This window comes from Phaenicophaeus curvirostris, chromosome 3, assembly GCF_032191515.1.
Source record: "Phaenicophaeus curvirostris isolate KB17595 chromosome 3, BPBGC_Pcur_1.0, whole genome shotgun sequence".
Lineage (NCBI taxonomy): Eukaryota > Metazoa > Chordata > Aves > Cuculiformes > Cuculidae > Phaenicophaeus > Phaenicophaeus curvirostris.
Window position 1 is genome coordinate 47,749,191 of NC_091394.1, and position 22,714 is coordinate 47,771,904.

Here is a 22,714-nt window from a genome sequence, read left to right on the forward strand (position 1 = left end):
AGCCCTAAACCATTGTCTCAGCTGTGTGCCGTGCAGCCATGGACGCTGCCGCTGTGACCTACAGCTACACATAGTCTGCACATCCTCTTAGATCCTTTATGATAAGAAGTAAATTATATTAATATTGTTGGTAACAAGAACTGTCGACTGATTTACTGACTAGAATGGGTATTAATCTTGAATTTATAATTTCGACCAGTTCCCAAGTTGTTTGCAAACAGTGCTCATTATTACACGTGTATTTGTTTACCATTTGTTAACAGGCAGTTTATGAAAAGCAGATCCTGACCTCTGGATTATCCATCATCTGTCCATTTTAGTTATTTGCTTTTTGTGCTGGGTGATTGGCACTTGACAGTGATACTGCTCAGACTCTGTAATTTGATGAGAATAACAAATAATGAATAACCCCATGTCCTCAGAGATGTTAAACAGGCAGATAAAGGTGCTGCTATTAAGACAGACATTCTTCAAACATCCATGCAAACAGAAATTGAGGTCATGTAAAGATTTTCAAGCAAAACAGAGCCAAAATGAACAGCCTAATTTGAACCAGGTTGCCTGTTGCTCTGCTGAGCATCCTTGTTTTTGTAGAACATTCACAACTGTTTATGTCAGTTTGTCTTTTTCTTTTCAAATGATCAGTTTGAGTAAGAGGATCAAGACCCATTTCTTCCTCTTTCTTTCACATCCTCTATGCCTGTGGAGGCATCTTCCTTCAGAGGCTTGGGTTACCTTCTGGTTTACAGTGACTCAGCAAAGTCTCAGAGACATTTTTATTCCAAAAGAAACACCAGGTTTGTGGGAAGAATAGGTGCACACAGTAGATGTGTCTTACCAGAGGGATCATTAAAGAAGAAGAAATTTCAGGCTGGGACAGAAAATGATAGGCAGAGAACTCAAAAATTGGAGCTTAGATTAAAAATCTGTCTTTTCCTGCATCTGGTGCAGTCAGAGGTGTAGAGAATTTGCTGTGTTCATGTGAAGTTGTACAGATTTGTAGGATTCACTTTGCTGGTGTTTGAAAAGATTTTGTATTGGCCTTGTGATCTTCAGAAAGCATTTCTGTAGTCTAGAGATTCAAAAGGTCTTAATACTTTGAAGCATCAACATTCACTTGGGCGTGTTTGCTTTCTCTTCTTACGTATTAAATAGGGTTTACCTGGGTTTACCTTTCAACTTGGCCAGCACAAAATGTCTGAGTTCACCTTTTAACTAAGCCAGAACAAAATGCATCATTCATTTTTTACAATTATGTAAATGTAAGAAACGCTATTATGTGGCTATCTAAGGGTTGGGGAAAAGGGAGGTTTATCTGAGGCTGAGACCATAAGCATTAATTCTGAAATCTCTGGCAAAAGGAAATTGTAATTGAAAGATAAATCTTGTGTATACCTGAGACAAAAAAGTTTGTTCACATTGGTTCTTTACTGTAGCAATGCTGCTTTGTCCTTGTGGAAATTATGTAATATAAACCTCTGATTTTTACCACTGGAATGATATCAGATAAATTTTGCCATCAGGGTTTCAGGATCATGTTGGCATGTTTTGATATTTCCACCTCTACTAAACTGATGAAATTTTAAATAAAAAAGAAACAAGCCAGAAAAATAAGGAGGAAAATGCTGTTGATCTATCCTCAGACATGCAGCTGTTGTCTCCAAGGAAGTTATGGGAGTTTGTGTCAGACAACTCCTACAAATTGTGAATCTGAATTTCTTCATGGCCTGTTCTACTGGCATTTCTTTAATAAATAAAGTAATATGCAGAAAGAAATGAGAAATTCTTTCACTTAAAAAAAGTAACACAAGACTGGTCTGTCCTCTTTCATGTGTGCCAGATCGACCATCTTTCTTTGTATAAATGTCTTCTGGGAACTCCTACTGTCCTCTTGCTAGTTCAGAATCCCAACAAGAAGTGACTGTGCTCAGATTTCTTAAAATGCTCTTACCTGTACACTATAGTGACTATAGAGATAGCAATATTTTTTGTGTTCAGGATAATCAGGCTGGTCATTAGGAAGTTCTCACATCAAACAAGTATTTTCAGTCAATTTGTTGCATTATTAACTAGGACTCTTGTCATAAAAGCAAGAAAATAGATAAAAGCTTGAGGTTCCTCACAATGATCTCAAACCTGTCACTGAGAAAGACCCAACTTACTAATGTCAATGTAAAATACGAAGATAGAAATCAGGTTTTGGTGTAGGTTTTAATTCCTCTCAACACAGAATATATATTTCATACACATACTTCGTATACCCTGTTCACCAAACAATTCTGGGTTTTGAAAAATACCAATGTCCTCAAGCTTGAGTCAGTTTTGCTATTTTACTTGAAATTAAGCTAAGACATGGAGATGGTTAGTGGCAGCCAGTATTGCTTCACCAGGGGCAAATCCTGTATGACCAACTTAGTGGCTTTCTATGATGGGGTAACTGCAGCAGTGGACATAGGTAAACCAACAGGTCTGATCTATCTAGACTTCTGTAAAGCCTTTGACATGGTCCTTCCAAACATCCTCCTGCCAGAAGTCTTTTTTCTCTCATTTTCCTTTACCTGGGGAGGGGGAAAGGGAATTGAGAGCCCAACTGAACGGTTGTAGGCACCAAAATTTTGCCAGGCCAGGGCTAAACAATTGACATCACATGATACTTTCATTCCTCAGTGCTGGTTTTCTACATTTAAGTTTACTAGTAATTCTCTATGAGAGTAATATAGTGTGTTCTTATAACTAATGAACTCCATTGAAGCTTATAGTAAAATTATATTAATCAGCTCTTGTGATGCTTCATGGCAATTTGTAGTAGCTAAAAAGATGTTCATGTTACTTTTCTCAATCACATTCTTCTTTTAGTTTGTATTGGCTTTTATTTTCTTATCTTTGGCATTTGTACAGTTTCTTCCCAACACGTATCTGATCAAAACCCAGAAGTCCTTCATCATTGCTGTGATTTGAATAACTTTTAACTCTTAGCCAAACTATTTAATATAATCTTAGATATCAAGTAGCATAAAATAAGGTTCTCAAAACAAATTGAAAAGTAGATTTTTGAAGCAATGTGAAAGCAGAAAAGCCTTGATGCTGTTGGGGACTGAGCAAAAAAGCTTAATCATATAGTTTCTTTTATGGTGGGAGTTTAAAGAGATTTGTGTCCTTTGTTGTATTTTGAGACAAAATGCTTTCTACTGTGAGGTATCACAAACTGTACTCATCAGCATCATGGGGTAGTTTGCTTAATGAAATAGATGGCTGCTGTAAATTCTATCTCATATAGGTTATATTAAACACACTTAAATAGTTTATGTCAAAGAAATAACTTTCTTGATTGCTTAAAAGCTTCTGAACAGCCTTAGGGCTGAATAACATGCAAAACTGGTATACCTACATTTCTGTACTTCTTGTGTACACCAGTACCCTAATGACTGAAGGATTATAACTGTCCCATATGTGTGTGTATATATATATATAAATATATATCTGTCTCGTAGTGCAGAACTTCCCCAGAGTAGGTCAGCTTTGAAAACTTGATTAAGGAATAGTGCTGTTCACTGTGTTCTGTGTTTTACTGCAGCTTTTAAAAAATCCTGGATATAAAAATAACCAAACCATGCAAGCACAAATGAGCTCAAATAAAGCAACCCTGAGAACTGATTTTGACTCAGAAAATTAAAGAGGGCTCTTAAATTTCACCAGCTGTCATCAGGACAAATTATACCTGTTGAGTTTCCAATGGATTCAACTGATAATTGATAACAATATACAGCTTGTCGGCACACCATGACATAAAAGGAAATCAGTTTAAAATCAGTGAACTGGTACAGTTAATTGGGATAAACTCTTATTTCCACTGCATTTTCACTCAAGTTTAAGAAAACACCTGTATCAGTCATCCCCTTCTAAATGTGTCCACATCAGGGGTGTGTTTGCAGCAATTTAACCTAATTGATTTCTAAGCCAATTTAGATGCATCACTAATCAAATTCTGTGAGACAAGCTTGATGCCAATGTGTGCAATGATAGAAAATTCTGCTTACCCTACCTTAAGTTTATTAAGTATTCAGAAAACCACTGAGAGTAAAAAACAGTAGAAGGTTGTTTTCTTGCTGACATCAGCAGCAAATGAAGAAGGTACATGTCCAGACTGAGGAAGAGGGAATAACTTCTACAGTCATTTTTTTTTCTTATGCAGAAATCACACTTTGAAGTGTCAATGCCTCAGCCAAATATTGCCTTTTGAATATCAGTTGCAGTGAAGAGTGTAAAAATAAAATCCTTGGCAGTAATGTTTAAAATAGTTATGTCCATCTACATTAATATCTAGCTAACTTAAATGCTACATGATCAGATTACTTGGAGATAACTGACTCACTTAAGTCTCCTCTAGGTTCACAGGTTAGTTTCTGGGATTTGCACATTTAGAAGAGGAGTATCCTAACTCTTCACTTGTCTGACTTCCTACATGACAAAAGGAGTACAATTTCAACCTGAAATTTCTCCGTCAAATTCATGACAAGCTCATCCTAAAATAACTGACTGCTAAACTTATTAATCAGTCACTTCATTGCTGCTGGGGGAGGATGAAAGATTGGCAGGGCTCAGGCAGGACAAAATTCAGTGCTTCTTAATGAACTGTGAAAGATGGCATGAAGCACAGTGCTTGTTTCAGGACAGCATTAGTAGGTGGGTTTGGTTTTGACCATGCATCTGCCCGGATATATCTCCAGGTTTGATAGGATTCAAGTCTCTTGTGTATTGGCTTACTCAGATATTAAATATTCCATTTGTAACTGAAGGGAAATCAGATATACAAGAGTATATTAATATGTCCAGAACCAGTAGCTACAAATATTAAATAACAATTTTGAGAAATAGCACTTGCAGTAATATGCCCAAACAGTGTGGCAAGTGTGGGCTCCACTGTGACACACTGATTTTTGGCATGTTGAAAGATCTACCATTATAGTCTGAAAATTAGGTTGTATATTCATGGTTCAGCTCAGGTTTTCAAGAATCCAGATCCAATTTAGAAATGTAAATAAGAGACAGGTTTTCAAGTGATTAGCCTCAAGAACTTAACAATGTGCACTTGGAGATAAGCTTTTATATTCAACCATTCCTCAACAGTCAAAAATAAAAAGTTATTAGTTTTCCAGAGTATGCTTGGATTTTAAACTTTTTAAATATGTTTCCTAGTTAAGATGGCTCAACACTTGCGAAAAGTTCAAGTCGCTGTGCTTCTGAAAATCCAGGCTTTGGTTCTTGCACTGTGTTCTTTTAAGTACCTGCTTACATATATGTGTCTGCATTTGATTAGTACAACTCCACATTAAAAAAAAATTGCCTATTTTGTTTTATTAACAGTATCGCCAGAGGGAAAAAGATGCAAATCCTGGAATTTGAGAGTGCTGCAGTAACACATAACAAAGTGCTATATCAAAGTGCTAGTGAAGTTGCTTCCTGGAAAATATATGGGAAAAGGATCTGATTTCATCAGGCTGCATATTATTACATTTATTTACCGTTACACATTATTGGTCTAACTGGGATTAACTACCATATTTCACAAGGTTTCCTCTGTTTTCCATAAATGCCTTTTATAAGACAGATGCATTCATATTCAGAAAGCTTACGAATTTCTTACCATGGTGAATTTATGACGTGCAAGTACTGAACGTATAACACTTTTAAGTATCATTTTTTTAAATCTAAAATGCTAATGTTTCTTGTTTTCCACGAGTGCTCTGAAAGGAGAGAAGCATGAAGAATGTGGAGAAGTACTTAAGTGCAGAAAGTATTTGAAAGGTTTACTAGACATAGTTTAAGCTATAGATCAGTGTTTCCCTGATTTTCTCAGAAAAGAAAGGTGCACAGATGAAAAGAGGTGGTAAATAATTCATATGCTAACTAAAAAGGACCATGCTGCTCTATTGTTTTCCTTTTTTCTTTTCACTCTTCTCCAACATGCTCCATTGAATGTAGAGGTTGATGTTCTGTATGCAGATACCTTCTACCATGACTGTTGTAAAGCAGTTTGAATCTTTGAAGCTCTCAGAGAGCAGCTGTCTGGAACAGACTCACATCATCATCATCATCGTCATCCCTGCAGATGTTGATTGTTTTTCCAGATGCTTTATTGGTAGCCAGAGTTTAAAGACAAGGCCAGAATAGTCATCCTTCTCCAGTCAGACTGAATTTCAGTTTAAGCAGCTATTCATATGTCATCCGTGGGTGTATAACTTCATCACATCCCATGGGCCAGTGGCCAAGATTGAACCCGCAAGTAAACCACCATTTCTGCAGGTGTGGTGCAGTTTGATCTCATGGAGACAGATGCTGTGGAGAGAATGGCAGAAGCAAATGCTACTGTTGTACCCTCCAGCTGCTCACTCCATGCAAAAAGACAAGGCAGTTCATAGGCATTAACTGAAAATAAAGTGTTTCCACGTGGTCATATTCTTACCTATTTTATTTCTGTCTTTAAAAAAGATAAAGTCGAGTCTTTATTGCTTGACACCAGTAAAGATCACAGGTTTTAGGAGTACAAGTATTATAAGCCATCCTAGCAGCGATACACTTTGGGTAACAACTTTCAGTTTATGTGAAATCTTTCTTTCCAGAGCTTTGGTTGTTTATACACTTCTTGGCTTTGAGGCCAAATGTGTTGAATAAATTGTTTCCTGTTAACATACTGGTAATTTTTATATAGAGAGAAGTTCAGCTATGGCAATTTAGTACAAGAAGAGAAGTGGGTCTCATAGGAAGGCTACATGCACCAAATTTTGTCTGTGCATCCACAATTTGTGGTGATATCCTAGTGATGAACTGCACTTAGCAGACACTTTTGTCTGTCTCACCTGTTCTCTGTAAATTAATTCAACTTCTGCAGATTTCCTAACTCAATCCATTTAGGATGCAGTTTTAGTGTCACTTCTCTTTTGGGTTTCAGGAGGTCCTTTACTGTACCCAGCTAGGAAGCTGAAAGGGCACCCTACTTGCGAATAAAAATGTCCAGATTTATGAAAAGATCCCCAGCACTGGCTTTTAGATCTCAGTGTACACGGGATACTAAATCTTAACACTGTGGTGTTATTGTATGCAGTAAAGATAGTTTAGATACTTTGCATAGATTTATGCAGGATTTTAGTTATCAGTTATGCCTGTTTCTAAGTCCAGTGTAGCTTAGGGTTTTGTCAGATAAGATATTTGGCCTTGCAGTGGTGGGGGTATGGCAAAAGCATGGCCTTAGCAGAATCATGAAGATGGCATGGTGCAGAGATTTCTCATTTGGGATAATGACATCCATAGCTCACTCTGGTATATTCCCTTGAGCAGTTTAGAAGTCTTTATGAAAATCTTTATATCAGTTTCTTCATGCTAAATCTCTGCATCTTCAGAAGCTACCTGCTATATGAAAATATTTTTAATTAAGAAGGTGCATGCTTTGTTTTCATACCAATTTTTTGCATGTAAAAATAACAATATAGGATCTGAAACCATATTTCCAAACATTTCCCCCCTCCTCAAAACCTGAAGAAAGTAAGGAAATTAGTACATGGTAAAGAGAGTAACAGTTCTGTTTGGGTCAAACAAGCCAAATCAAACACTACACTTCTGCGTGGGGAGCTCAGGGGCTGCAGTTGTGAGGTTCAGATCTGTTTGGATGTGCCTACGCATGTGTTTTGTGTTGCAGTTGTGTGAGGTACAAGGGCACTGCTATTAACACACCTGTTTAACAGACAGCAAATCAGAAGACTGAGGTCCATCTGTATACTGTACTTCGATACTTAGTTCTGCATGAGTTGTGTCCTTTGCTGCTCCTTTCAAACTGTGGAGTTAGTGCATTTTTCTCAAGAGAAACACTATTATTTAATTAACTCTAGATTTGCACTTTCGTTTATTCTTGTATACGTTAACCAAGCTTATATGAGACTGCCAAATTAGAAAGATACTATATACGTATCTCATCACTTAAACTACTCGAAGTACTGCATGAATCTCATCTTCTCACAAATATTAATTTGCCTTGGGGTTCTCCTGAGTACCCAGTCACTGAGCTAAAGATCTGTGTTTGTTCCTGAGGGCTCATCTCCCTTCTGAGCATGTTTGAACAACTGAAGTGCTCTTACAATGAAACATTAAAAATCAAGCCTTTATTATTATGCAATCTGGGATTTTTATTTTTTTTTATCACTAGACTTCCTTCTGAGCTGGGTGGTTGACACTCCCTGTTCCAAATTCCTGTCCCATGAGCTAGTTGTTTGGAAATACAGGCTAGGAGGACAAACACTATGACTTTATTTTTTTTTCTGACCTGGGGAAAGTGTTTTTTCGCTAGGTATTTGGGATTAAACTGTAACCCATAAGCAGGCAACAGAGATAGGATAAAGATCAAAAGGAAGAAAAGAGCATTACTTGGTAGATTGATACAGCTGGAAACAGGAGACCTCATTCAAGGTGCTTTGGGAGTCAAAGGATTCTTGCACATGACTTAACTAGTTTCTGGATTAAAACTTAACATATGCCCTAAGACAGGAACGTATACCTGCTCCAGCAGCATGTGTGCTGTGGAAAATCATATGAAAAGCTTCTCTGTATTGTGAAAAATGGAGGGTTCATCTACAAATCTGCTATTCAGAAAGTAATTTCTGATTAACTCCATGCCTGAACAATTTTAATGAAAAACAATACTTTGACTTGACTCTCCAGTCAGATCAGTTTCCATACAGAACTTTGCTCCTTGATCCATGTCCAAGAACATATTTATTAGGCCATTTATACAGCCCTTTAAATTCACTTCCTGATGTGAATTTCTTCACCAGAATGATTGTCAAGCATTATAATAGGCTGCCCAGGGAAGTGGATGAGTCACCATTTCTGGAGATATTTAAAAGACATGTAGAAATGATGGTTAGGGACATGGCTTAGTGGTGGACTTGGCATTGTTAGGTTAATGGTTGGACTCAAAGAGGTTAAAGGTCTTTTTCAACCTAAATTATTCTGATTCTATACGATTAAACTGACTTTCATGCGCAAAACCCTTTGAAAGTCTCCTGTGTGTGAGGTGAGGATTTCTCTATCTTTTTCACACCTCCCATGATCCTGTAATCTTCTCCCTCAGAGTCCTCCTGTCAGGCAGTCCATCTGTTGCAGAGCTGTATGGAAGAGGATCTCCTTTTCCTGCAGGGACAGAAAGCAACTGTGATGTGCTCTTCCTGCACCGACTGAATGGTCAGGCTCTCTTGGCTGCACAAGGAGAGTGCCAGGGCTTTGTCGCTTTTCTTGGGGAGTACTCATTTTGTTTTTCAAGCGGCTTAGCATTTAAAATACCATAGCCACTTGAAAAGCTGGCAGATCCTTCAGGTTGCCATGTCACAAGTTGCCAGGTTCTTGAAAGTGCCTGGAGGAAAACTCATGCACCAAATCCCTTTTGTTATTGTGCTTCAGCCGTTTGGAGGGTTTACCCGGCTACGACATTTAGAGCACAGCTGCCTCTGACAGCAGCAGCAGCCCAAGCATTGTTTTGTTGTCTTTTCTGCAGAGGAGCGGCAGGAGCTTACATCATTTCCAGTAATGAAGTGCCTGGGGTTCTTTTATGACTTGCACACTCCACTTCTCTGGAGCTGTACAGTATGTGCTGCGTGACTCCAGGAAACTGAGGATTTGTTTTGACTTGCTAAAAGAACGTTTGCTGTTTCTCTTTACAATTTCACAGTATGACTTGTCGATTCTCTCCTTCCTTTAAGAATAACTTCAGATTTAATTATCTGAGTGCAAACATCTCTCGCTGCAGCGTGGATTAGACTCCTCATTGAGTACATTTACCAACAGAATGAAAGACATCTTAATAAGGTGTTTCTGTATTTGTACTGCGATGTCCAGAGTGCCCGGTAGCTGTCGACAGACATTTGCAATTGACTCTCTTTCTAGAGGGGGATGACCCGTGATGTGAGGACCAGTCTTGTTAAGGGTTAGTTTTATTTTCAAAGCTCTCTCTCCTACCTATGAGCACTTTTCAAGTATGTTTCATTACCATTTCCCTATCTGCTATGTAGGGAAAATGATACTTACATGCCTTGCAGGGTTGTCCTGAAGGTGTTAGCATCTCCCCAGAAGTTCCACAATGACCTTGCGTAGCATATTTTAAATAGTACCATTTATGCTTTGTTCAATTGCACACCAACTTCTATCAGACAAGTTTGGCACCAGCTTCCTAAAGCATTACCTGGATATACACGTGTATGTTCGTTCAGTACTTCAGGGGTGAATTTCAGTTTGCATTTCCACCACTCAGAGAACATTCTCCAGATCATGAACCATCTGATTCATTTGGGGATTTCAGCACCCAAGCGGCAGCCTCCACAATTCTCCAGGAGTAAATGTTTTGTGCTGCAGCAACAGCAGCTGATTTACCTGAACATGCAATTGCAACAAGTGTATTTTGGCAGCATCAAAACCTATGAAGAATGGCACAAAAAATTCACAATCCCCTTTGTAAACTGTCATGCTTTCTGTTAGTTCCAGATATTGGTCTTTGCATAGGCACTTTAAAACACGCCTTTAACCCCTATCAACCATTCACTTCGGTGGAGTTAAAATTTGACAAGTTCATTTATAGCTGTCTTTTCTCTCAAAGGTATCGTAGTTTCTGTTTGATTCTTCAGAAGTGAATCATAGTTTCAAAACCCTCACTACCTTACGTGAAACACTTTTTCCATTAGCATTCAACATGTTTAACATGGGTTCAGACATGTTATCATGTTAACTAAGAGTCCTTAAAAAAATTCTGTGTGATTTCATGCCCTGGAAACACCTTTTATGCTATAACTATTATTACAGCTATTGGGAGGTATAAGGCATATGGATCTGAGGTAGTCAAATTAATACCATAATGGCTTCTGGCTCAACAAGCACGTACTGTGCAGCCAGAGAGCAGAACAGCTGTAGTAGTTACCTTTTATGTGGGTGGCATAGATGTCTGCCAGTTAAAATGATCTGATGAATCATTTCTTGGCATATGATTACTGTTAATAAGAACTTATGTTAACATGTTTGCATCTGAACTTTGTACAGGTTCATGCCTGCATTTATTTTCTTAAAAAATAGAACATACCATGATTGGTTTTTGCTCTTAATGGACTTTCTTTCCTCATTTGAACACATTCCAGGACTTCAGTAGTGCAGAGCTGCCAATTGTCCCTTAAAGGAAGATGTTTTTATCTCCATGTAGTGCTTTCTGCGTGTAATTTTGTATACACAGGCCAACAGCTTTTAACCCTGGAACCTCAAGCTAAGCTTCTAAATGCATATAGCAGCACTTACAAAGAGATCATGGCCTTCACAGTATGAAAAGAGAAGTTCTCATAAACTTTTATTAAAGCCTCTGTTGTTGCAAACACATATACTTACACTTTTCTTTAAGTAGTCCCACTGACTAACAGGCTTTAGTCATCATTGATTTCATTATGTTAACTCCTTGTATGTAAAATCAAGGGTTTTTTTCCAGAATTGATATATTACATTTATGACAAGAAATTTAGGCATGGCAAAATGTTGTTTTTAATATGTCCTCAGCAGCTTACAAAGCATTTAAAAGTATTTGAGAAGTCTGTGCAAAAAAGTGAGATATTTTATACATAATTCAAAGAACAAAGAGTGTTAACAGGCTTTGATCTAGGATGGTTTGGAGATCTCTGATCAGAAAAAATGTAGATGAAAATTCCACATAAGCTGGGCAAATACAGTAGGACAGGGTAGAGAGACAGAAAACAATTGCAATAAAACTGCATGAAGTACACTTTAGCTAGGATAAGTGGTTGGAGACTCATCATCCTTGTGAATCTTGTTTGGAAACTATGAGCAGAACAAACATCTTGGTGAAAGGACGTGTTCCCATCAGACTTAGAACTGTAGAAGTTATACCGGAAAAAACAATCCTAAGAAGACTGAGAAGGAACTTGGCAAATAGATAATTTCTTTCCCTCTACTGGCAATTCTGCCGCTCACGTTAGTAGGAACAGAGGACACTGATAAGCAAGGTATTACCATGGCACTTACACTAGAGCTTTTTGGAGCTCCATGGCTAACAGCATTATCCTTAAGTCTGCTTTGTCCATGCTCCCTGATACTTTGAGATAATATTTGCATCTGTTTTCCCTGCAGTGTCAATAAACCAAGAATTCTCTTTTTTTTTTTTTAGTGTCATCCTGCATTACCACCTATAAGAAGACACCACCGCCAGTCCCACCAAGAACTACCACCAAACCATTTATTTCCATCACAGCCCAGAGCAGCACAGAGTCTGCCCAAGATGCGTATATGGATGGACATGGACAGAGGGGAGATATCATCAGTCAGTCTGGACTTAGCAACTCCACGGAGAGCTTGGACAGTATGAAGGCACTAACAGCTGCTATTGAAGCTGCCAATGCACAGATCCATGGCCCTGCAAGTCAACATGTAGGGAACAATACTGCCACCGTCACCACCACTACAACCATTGCCACCGTTGCAGTAGAAGACAGAAAGAAGGACCACTTCAAGAAAAACAGATGCTTATCTATCGGAATACAGGTATAGTATAGGACATGGATTATATGTGTGCCATTGTTTTTGGCTCTTAAATTTGTTTTACTGATTGTTACACAATGTTTTGTGTATTTTCCTTCTTTTCCTGACAGGTGCCTACATAGAAATTGCAGTAGCATAATCATTCTGCATGGTACTAATGATGTTTTCCTAATTTATCATAAAAACATCAGATGTGGGGATTTGTTTAAGTCCCCTTGCTTATTATTCAACTCTGTTAAATTACACACATGAGCACTAATCTATGAATCATAACACAGCGGGGGTCAGAAAGGCATGAATTAAATCATTGAAAGGGAATGTGTAAAACAATTATTTACATTACATTATCGCCCCAAAAATATTTTTGTCTAGCCTCACTGAATTAATTGTCACTGCTTATTCATGCATTTCATAATGACTGGTAGCCGCTTGAATGAGGCAGCATTGTTCCTATCTCAGCCTCAAGAGCAGACAGACCTAAGTTCCTTTTGATTTGCTCATGTTAAAGAAAATTACACTTTGTTACCTCTAATGGAAAGAGGCAAGAAAACTAATCCTGCTGAAGTTCAGTCCAATTTACAGGAAGGAGAAGAGCAAACAAACTAGACCAATTCAATCTGGTTTCTTAATTAATCTTTCCCATTTTCCCCAAAAGAAGTATATGCATAGGAGTCCAACTATCTACTTGCAGGATTAGTTTTTGCAACAAAGTACTTGAACTTACAGTCAACCGAGAATCAACACTGGACTCGATCGGGTATACATCTTATTTTCAGTCCTCTATGTAGAGCAGGGCAAGCTGCTTTAGCCAGAAACATTTCTTGGTTTGCTTCCTTCTCTAATAAATAAACTGAATTTGCATTTGTGATGAACCTGCATGCATGTCTTCCACATCCCTTAGTCACTCTTAGAACACCACAAGCCTTCACTTTAAAACCATTGAGCAAACAAGTAAAGTAAAGCAAAGCAAAGCATAGTAAAACCCTTCCATTAAAAAATTGCTTCTCTGTCAGTTAAGGGATTTAAGGCGTATTTATCTCCCCAAAAGCCTCAGTATGAGGTAAGTACCTTACTACACTGAACTCCCATCCCTCCTTTAACACTGTTTCTGCATAGGCTGTTAAATTGGCTCTCAACAACAAATTTATTTACTGGTGAAACAGATGCTAGCTACAGCTGGAGATTTTGTACACCCAGGGGCAGAGTGGATCCACAGGTCACTTCATAATACTAATGTGGTCCAAAAGGTCTGTGTGATGAAATGTTTTTTTTCTTTTATGACTAACAATGTCGTATATAGCATTGGGAATTAACAGTTACACTGAATGGATCCAGAAATTATGATTTTGCTCATAGACACATCTGTGGTTAAATTTTAACTTTTTACCATTGGTCTAAATCTTACAGAGATGGAAAGGTGGTATGAAGTTCCTGCCTGTGCTACTAGGGACAAGGTGTTTGCATAATGAAGCAGTAAAGAAACTGCATCCAAGAGCGACACCTGCTTTCTTGAAATCTCATCTGTACAGTGCTCTGATTTAGGTCACTAACGTTTAAACAAAATAAACACAATTTTGACATGAGTTCACATATGCATGCACATACAGACTAACAGGTAAAATCAAACAAATGGTGGAGCACAGTAAGTAGAGTTAAAACTGCTCAGAGATTTGCTTTAGCAAATCTGAGCATCCATCCTCCATAAAATACCAGATAAACTCTATCTGCATTTTACAGGCCAAATGTGTGCTTTATAGATTAAAAAGAATTCTGACTATTCACTAATAACAACAGAAATGGGTCCTCCAGAGATAAACTGACTAGATGAACGTACTTAAGTACAAGCTCTATGTGCAGACACTTAGTAGTTATCATGCATAGAAATTGTAAGTAGCTGGGAGACATCTCTGCTAAAATACATTCTAATTAGATGGCTACTTTTTTTAAGGTTGATGGTGCTGAAGAATCCACCAAATCAGGTGAAAATAAAGCAACCAGTAAGTTCCAGTCCATAGGAGTTCAAGTAGAGGAGGAAAAGTGGTGAGTAGAACTTAATACTCTTTTTCTAAAGTAAATATTTTTAAAAGCCTTAGTTGCTGCACACATGACCATATAAACCTGGATAATTGTTAGATCACCCAGCTGAAAAGCTGAGTCTTATGAAAAGTAGTTCTTATTTCCCAGAAGGGACCTTTCAGGGCCAGTGGAAGAATTGGAAGAAATGTGCCACAAATTTTGATGTCAATATACTTTTAATAAGATTTTTTTCTCCAGAAAATCTACCTAAACAGCAGAAGAGAATGCAGCTAAAGTATTAGTCTCAGGGTGGCTGCAGCGGGATAGAGCTGATGAGGAAGTTTACCTTGTTTTTCAGCAGAGTAATTTCAGCCGCATAGAGCAATGCAGTAGCAGGGCCAAACTGATTGCTTTTGCTCAGGTATCTCACCCAGACATCTCTGCATTACAACTGCTCTCCCTTGCAAAAAAAAATGGTAAGATTAAAAAGCAAGCCAGTAAAACTCGGTTGTCTCTCCAATCTGCAGTGTAACCTGAATTAGTAAACAAAAGAGGCTCCAATAAAAATGAAAAAAATAGAATATTTGTTTTTAAAGACAATGTTTCTTTTTGATGACAAATTGCAGTTAGTTGCACAGCAGTGTAACTCTGCATAGCGCTTTCCAGATACATAAAGTTTCTGAGTGCTTGACCACAACTGAAAATCGTAATCCCAGCCCCAAACAGTGGCTGAAGAAAAGCCAGCCTCTCCATGAGCATGCAGGCCTGCAAGCACCCACGTAAGTCTTTGTCTGGTTTTCACAAGATGCATGGACACAGTGTTTGGATGCTGGAGCCAGTTTGTTGATAACTGGCTACAGGAGAAGCCTCAGAGAAGTACCTCTTGTCAGTGAGGGAAGAGTTGCCCTTGCAATCTATCCAGAGAAATCCTGGGTGCAGCAAATCTGAACTGACAAAATTCGGGCCCTCTGCTCTCCTCTGGCCTGCCAGCTGAAGTACTAAGTAGAGGAGATGTCCATTGTCACACTGTTGTGGTTTTTTCCTACGTCTGCTAAAAATACTCAAAAATAATGTGTTATCTATAACATTTCAATTCAACCAAATCTCCCCATAAAGTCACAAAGTACTTTCCTGTGGTTTTAGAAGACCAGGGTGATTTCAGCAAAAAGAAATGTGATTTTGCAATGACCCTGCTGGGCTGTTACCAAGTTCCTCATTAACCTGCTAAAACATCTCATACTGGCAGATATTTCTTTATGCGTTAGACCTTAGCCGCATTTACCCACAACTCTTCCGCAAGAGATAAATGAACACATTAGAATAGAGGCTGAAGGACCATTTCCCTTCAGCCTGAGCACAAAGGACATAATTACCCCAAAAGCCCAACCCTCCTCCCAGAAAAAAATCCCAGAAAACCAAAGAAATAAATGGCTTTTTAAAAAACCTTCCATCCAAAGTCCTCTTTCTATTGCATTTTTATTGCTACAGAAGAAAAAAAAAAAAAAAAAAAGGTAAGATTTGCCTGGGAGGGTCTGGCCTGAGAAAGCGGTATTCCTGCATTGCTCACTGACAGCTTTGTTTGGGGGTTTCCTTGCTGATAAAGTTGAGGTTGCTGCTGTTTGGAGCAGACCGGTAAACAGCAATCTGTCATGGACTTTCAGAAGTGAACTGGCTGATAAAGGACAGCCCCTAATCCTTAGAAAATGAGTGCACTCAAGACACAAAGGGCTTATCATCACAGTTTGGTACTCATATTTCTCCCCTTCTTTTAACACAGCGAAGCACAATGTATTGATTATCTGTTACAGGAATTGAACAGTAAATACAGTGCATTCTTCCCTGTCCATGCACTATAGCAAATGAATGTTTAAAAAAACATTCCAGGATTCAGAAATATTAAATAAATATAAAATAAGAAGAGAAGAATTGCACAGCAAAGAGGATAAATACAGTAAATTCATCAGTCTAAGCTACTAAGTACACTGTTATGAAACAACAAAACTCTGCTTAATGCACCAAAAGCCTACCAAACAAAATTTGCCTCACTCCTCTTCTTGCTGTTTCCTCCCCCTTTCCTTCACCTCATATGACTGTCATTCTCACACCAAGGAGTCTTACCTCCTAATGTCCTTTTAAATATTCCTGCTTCTGTGCTTGGACCAAATAAGCAAAAGATTTTGCCTCCATTTCTCGATCTAAGTAACTCAAAACCAGAGCATCTTCAGAGGACAGCTCTTATCTCTTCCATCTTCCATCTCGACTCAGACCTTTGATTAGTCCTTCACTCTCTGTAACCTGGGCTTCCTGCCAAGACAAATCACTCTGAGTCCTCCTCCTCTTGTACTGCTCAAAGGACAAATAATGCTTACCTACCACCACCCGACTGTATGACAACTGGATCGACACCACTATTCATCTTATCCTCAGACCTTTATGCTCCCTGCTCTTAATCTTTTTCTCAATGATGTTTTTTTTACCTATTCCTAAGTGCAGCTCTATGATTTCTAGCAGAGAATAACTCTGTCCAGACCTTCTCATGGGAAAAAAAATTGTATGCTTTTCTTTATACGGTAACCTCATGATCTTCCTAGTGCTAGTCTCTTATCTCTCACCGCATCTCCCCCAGGTTGCTAACAAAATCCCAACCCACGTGTTCCTCCCCTTTCCTCACATGAACTACATCTTCCAGGGCAATTTTGAAATGTGTATCTACTGAAGCTGATCAATGCTACTGAACGAGAAAAGGGGGACTGGAACTGGGTGATCTTTAAGGTCCCTGCCGACCCAAACCATTCTATGATTCTATGTTACACACATCCTCATTGTACAAGGGGCTCTTAATTCCATAGCTCTGTAACCACTTTTAGTCCCTCTTGCATTTTACTTTGCCTGACCCAAGACCTCCTCCCATTACATCCTCACCCCTGAAATTGTCTTGTTCATTGTTCCTGGTTTGCCATCACAAGAATTTCTGCATACAGAATTTTATGAATAGTTTCTGAAGTAAGAACAGTGCTGTGGGAGACTAAGACCATAGGCATAAGGTCCTTCTCCATTTTCTCTGGCTTTTATGGTGTCAGGGAAGCTGCCCTTACCTCTTCAAGAGGTATGAAGTATGGTTTACCACATCATATCTCATGGTGTGTTATAAAGTGAAGTAATTTGAAATGATGGGGGCTAAGATTAAAAACAAACTCTTCCATCTTCAAGGAAAAAAGCCCCACATCTTTGGCTTTTGTTACTATATAAAGTCACACTTTTCTTTTTTTTTTTCATATAGGTTTTTGGGTTTGGTCACTTACTGTCCTGACTAAAAATACTCCACTCCATCTCAAACTTCTTAACTCTCCAGTCTTTAGGACAGGACTTTCAAATCAGTATTGTGGCTAAGCTGAGCTGTGACTGATATTGTGGTGAAAGGGGCTACACCTGACTGGCAGTCAGTGGTGTCCTCAGGGTTCAATTCTAAGGCCAGTTCTGCTCAATCCATCTATGAGCAGATGATCTGGATGCAGGAGTTGAATGCACCATTGGCAAATTTGCTAATGATACCAAACTGGGAGGTGCTGTTGCTTCTCTTGAGTGAACAAGAGGCCTTTTAGGGGTATCTATAGATAGATGCAAGCATTGAGCTATAACTAATGAGATAAAACTCAAAAAGTTGAAATGGCAGGTTCTGCATCTGGGATGGAGTAATGCTGAACAGCAGTATAGACTGGGAGAGGAGTGGCTGGAGAAGCAGCCTTGCAGAAAGGGATCTGGGGGTGCTGGTCGGTGGCTGGCTCGGTACAAGTTAGCAGTGTGCCTTGGCAGCCAAGAGCATAAACTGAACCCTGGTGTACATCAGACACAGCATAACCAGCTGGTCAAAAGAGGTGATCCTGCTGTATTCACTTAAGCACTGTATGCAGTGCTGGGCCACGCAATTTGAGAAGGATGTGAAGATTCTTGAATGCATCCAGAGGAGGGCAACAAAGCTGGTGAAATTGCTGGAAGACATGCCCTATGAAGTGCAGATGCGGACTCTGTGTTTGTCTAGTTTGGAGAGAAAGAGGCTGAAGGGTGACCTCTTAGGTTTTTATGGCTTGTCCCTGACAAGAACTCTAGGGTCTGCAAATGAGGGCAGGGATGTGCTGTACTTGCCAAAGGACGTGTGCGGAGACTTCTTAATTTTACATGAAGAAAGTGTGTGGGATTTTTCTAAGAAGTATCTTAAAGTTGGTTTTAATGAGAGAAGTCAATGACTGGGACGATCCAAACAATATTTTAACCACAACTATTTTATTCAGATATTAATTAATATATTAAATAATATATACATATAATATATTATTATATATTTCATATAGTATACATATTATATATTTTTTAATCCACAAATATTTTACTCAGATATTAATTAATGTATTATATTAATATATAATATATTTATATATTATATTACTATATATACATAATATATAATATATATCATATATCTAATATATTATATATCATAGTATATTACTATATATTAATGTATATTGATTAATATATACATATTATTGCAATATTAATTTTTTAATGGAAATTTTCCCCAGAGGAGGGGAGATGCTGCCCTCCCAATAACAGGTTCCAAATGTTGCTGGAACATCTTCCGTTGGTATCAGTGAGTCTTTTCTTGAGGCAGAGGCCCAAGCATTGGGGTTTTCATAGCTCGTTGTAGAAGGCAGGGCCTGCCAGACCTTCCGTCTGTCCCCGTCTCTCCTTCCTGCTGGATGACAGGCAGCCTTGAGCATCATGGCTCCTGGTGAAGAGGCTCGGTGCTGCTGAGCAAGTGGGGACACTTAGCTCCTGCCCTGTGTAGCTTCTCCATGCACAAAGGCTTCAGTCCGAGCGTAGTGCTGGGTGTGCAGCCAGGGACACGGATTGTGGTGCTTCAACTCCAGACCTTCTGGAATCTGTGCAGCATCATCTGTGCCTCACTGTGGAAGCAGAGCAGAGCTGTCTGTTAATGTGCATTAGAGTTTGCTTCCCTAATTTTTGCAGTAAGGAATGTAAAAACTTATTTTCTTGGTTGCTGTTGTGTCCCAGGCTATGGAGGCCTTGGCAGTCTCTGCCTTTTTATCAGTTCCCAGGGCAGTCACAGTCCGATAAGCTTCTCAGTCACTGGTGAGCACCACCTATCGTGTTTTCTACAAGTTAAAGAATCTGCTTGATAATGGGTTTTTTTTACAAGCTTGATAAATCCTAATACTTAGCATGTGTGATGTATTTAGTCTAATCTACCTGGTTCTATTTCACTTTTCAAGTCAGGCTGCTCTTCCCAGTGGGAACTGCAGGTGGACAGGGAGACATGAAAGCGCGTGCGTAGGGCATGTCCTCTAGTGGCCAAATGCACAGAGCGGCCGTGCAATCACTGGACCGCCAACTGTTCAGAGCAGAACTTTTTAATAGTAAAGAATATTATCTCTTTCTTTAACTTTTCTTAAAATATCACACACGTGAAACTTATTGAACTCAAGGCTATGTCCTGAGTTGGTTTAAATTGGCACGGCTGCATGGGTTTCAGAGAAGCTCTGTCAAATCTGATCAGCTGGGGAGCTGCACAACAACCTTTACGTTCAAAGCCTGTTTCCCTGTTGGTGCACATGGACAGTTTCCATTCCCGTCAATGTTTCATCACTAACATAAAGTACAGCATTCCCTAAGCCTGTTTTGCCAGCAAATACCCTGTAACAATGCTTTGACTTTGATGATCTTGCAGTGACCCTGAGGAATTTGAGAGGGATTCCCATTATGGAAAGGGGGGTATTATCCCCCTTCTTATAGGTAGGAAAGCTGGGGGAGCTGCCAAATCTCACATGGTGTTAATAACAGAAATCAGCCCCTTGCGTGCTGATGCAGAGTCCTGCTTATCAGGTTGACTTTTGTGCCTGTAATTTTATCTGAGAAGCCTTCACATTGGCAACATCATCATGTAATTAAAAATGTATTTTATTTGACTGCTAATTGCATTCTTTTAGGTCCCCTGTGGTGGGCTTATGGGGGTGGTTTTATGTTTGGATTTTTAGATCATAATTCTTAAAATAATCACACTCCATCTCTTCCTCTACTTGGTGGTCGACCTCCATGTACTCCACCTGATCGTCCACCTCCATCTCCTCCATCTCCATGTCCACCTCCATCTCCTCCATCTCCATGTCCACCTCCATCTCCTCTATCTCAATGTCCACCTCCATTTCCTCCATCTCCGTCTCCATGTCCACCTCCTCTTCTCGATCTCCATCTCTCGCTTTCCAAGCTCAGGCTCGCAGGGCTCCAGCTCTGCCCTCTCACTGTTTCTCTCGTTGCCGAGCAACAAGGCTTGGCCCCGCCCCCCGGCCCTGCCCCCTCCACCCCCTCGGCCCTGGCCCCCCAGTCTCCCCCCATACCTGGAGGTGTTCAAAGCCAGGTTGGATGGGCCTTGGGCAGCCTGGTCCAGCGGGAGGTGTCCCTGCCCATGGCAGGGGGGTTGGAATTGGATGATCTTTAAGGTCCTTTCCAACCCAAACTGTTCTATGGTTCTATGGCTTCCTGAGGAAGGGAAGTGGAGAGGGAGGTGCAGGGAAGTGCTGATCTCTTCTCCCTGGTATCCAGTGACGGGATGTGTGTGAATGGCTCAAAGCTGCCCTAGAGGTTTAGAATGGATGTTAGGAAGCATTTCTTCACCAAGAGTGTGGTCCAACTCTGGAACAGGCTTCCTAGAGAAGTGATCAATGCCCCAAGCATGTCAGTACTAAAGAGGCATTTAGACAACACCCTTAATAACATGCTTCAGCTTTTGGTCAGCACTGAATTGGTCAGACACGTGGATTAGAAGAACATTGTGGGTCCCTTCCAACTGAAATAGTCTCCTCTAACATTGCATAATGGATCAGAGTGTAAGTGATTAAAAAAGACAGTGTGAATGGGAGAAAGGGGAGGCATAGAGCAAAGCACACAAGATTGTGCAGTTTCAATATGTATGGCTGAAGATCCTGCCATTAGGAGACATGGTATCATATCTCCCAACTTCTCCTGCATTTTGGTTTGTTCTGTTCATAGCATCTGCAACTTTAGCAGAGAAGCCCAAAACCAAGAAAGAGTACAGCCAATGGGCAAAGTGAGGCAGGCATTATTTAATATAAGTGCCCCTGAGGCTCACCTTGCATCAATTCATTTGAAACCTAGATCTTTTCTGGGTTTCAGGTTTTTTTAGGAAAGAACAGAATTCTCTGAGTTGACATGTAAACAGACTTAGAAGCAGAGAGTCAGGTGCTAACAAGTGACCCTGTGGTTGCTGTTCAAAACACATTGTGCTGTTATTCTCCATACTGGTTTATCCAGTCTGAGGTTTCATGGCTTTCTGCACCTTAGGCCAGATATCTGCTGCAGTTCTGTGAAGCTGTAATTATTACACCTTGTGCCTGCAGGGCACAACTGATTATAAAAGGCCAAGCCTGAAAGCAGAGGAAGAAGCAATTCTCTTTTTTTAATGCCTACCACCAATGTATGATTTTTTTTTTCTCCAGGTAGACCTGTGAATGTTTTCTATATGTAGAAACAGTGAAAACTCAGACATTAGCTTCAGCAGCTCTTCTTTGGTATGGAGTTTTAACTGAGAACAAAACACCCATATAGGGCACAAATGGTATTTAGTAAGAGTCAAACATCCTGGAAGTGAGTGAGGAAGCTATGTCAGAGACTAAAATTACCATCTATTAGACAGTTTATACAGATGTGCTGGAGGCAGGCAGATAGTGGGTGCCTTCCTGCATTTCTATTTCATTCAACATACATTTCCTTGGGAGTATTTTTTTAATTTCAAACTGATGCTATATTCTATTGCCAAGTTGGTTTTCATTTGAAGATAGGTAGGTTACACAATCCAGTGCCAAGAATGTTTTGAGCAGGTCTGTAGTATGCTATAATATAAAACAAAGGCAAAAAAAGTAGGTAATTCCATTTTATTTGTTGAGTAGAGTCTGGTTTTGGTGGTACTAGCTTATATTGAACCCAGTAAGAGTACACTATGGAAAGCTTTGAAATGTAGCGCTTCCAGCAATACATTGTTTTGGCAAGCAGACCTTGATGTTTTCACATTTGGGATTTGGTGTACACTGAAAAG

The 22,714-nt window shown here is 39.4% G+C and overlaps 1 protein-coding gene across 4 annotated transcripts in view; it reads left to right on the top strand.

Annotated features, from left to right (window-relative positions):
• Positions 1-22,714, top strand: part of DLGAP1 (DLG associated protein 1) — a 314,534-nt gene that overhangs the window by 269,780 nt on the left and 22,040 nt on the right. For all 4 annotated transcript variants that reach the window (XM_069853925.1, XM_069853926.1, XM_069853927.1 and 1 more), the window contains 2 exons: positions 12,200-12,573; positions 14,519-14,610. In XM_069853925.1, coding sequence (XP_069710026.1) covers positions 12,200-12,573; positions 14,519-14,610 — 466 coding nt within the window. The remainder of the gene's footprint in view (positions 1-12,199; positions 12,574-14,518; positions 14,611-22,714) is intronic.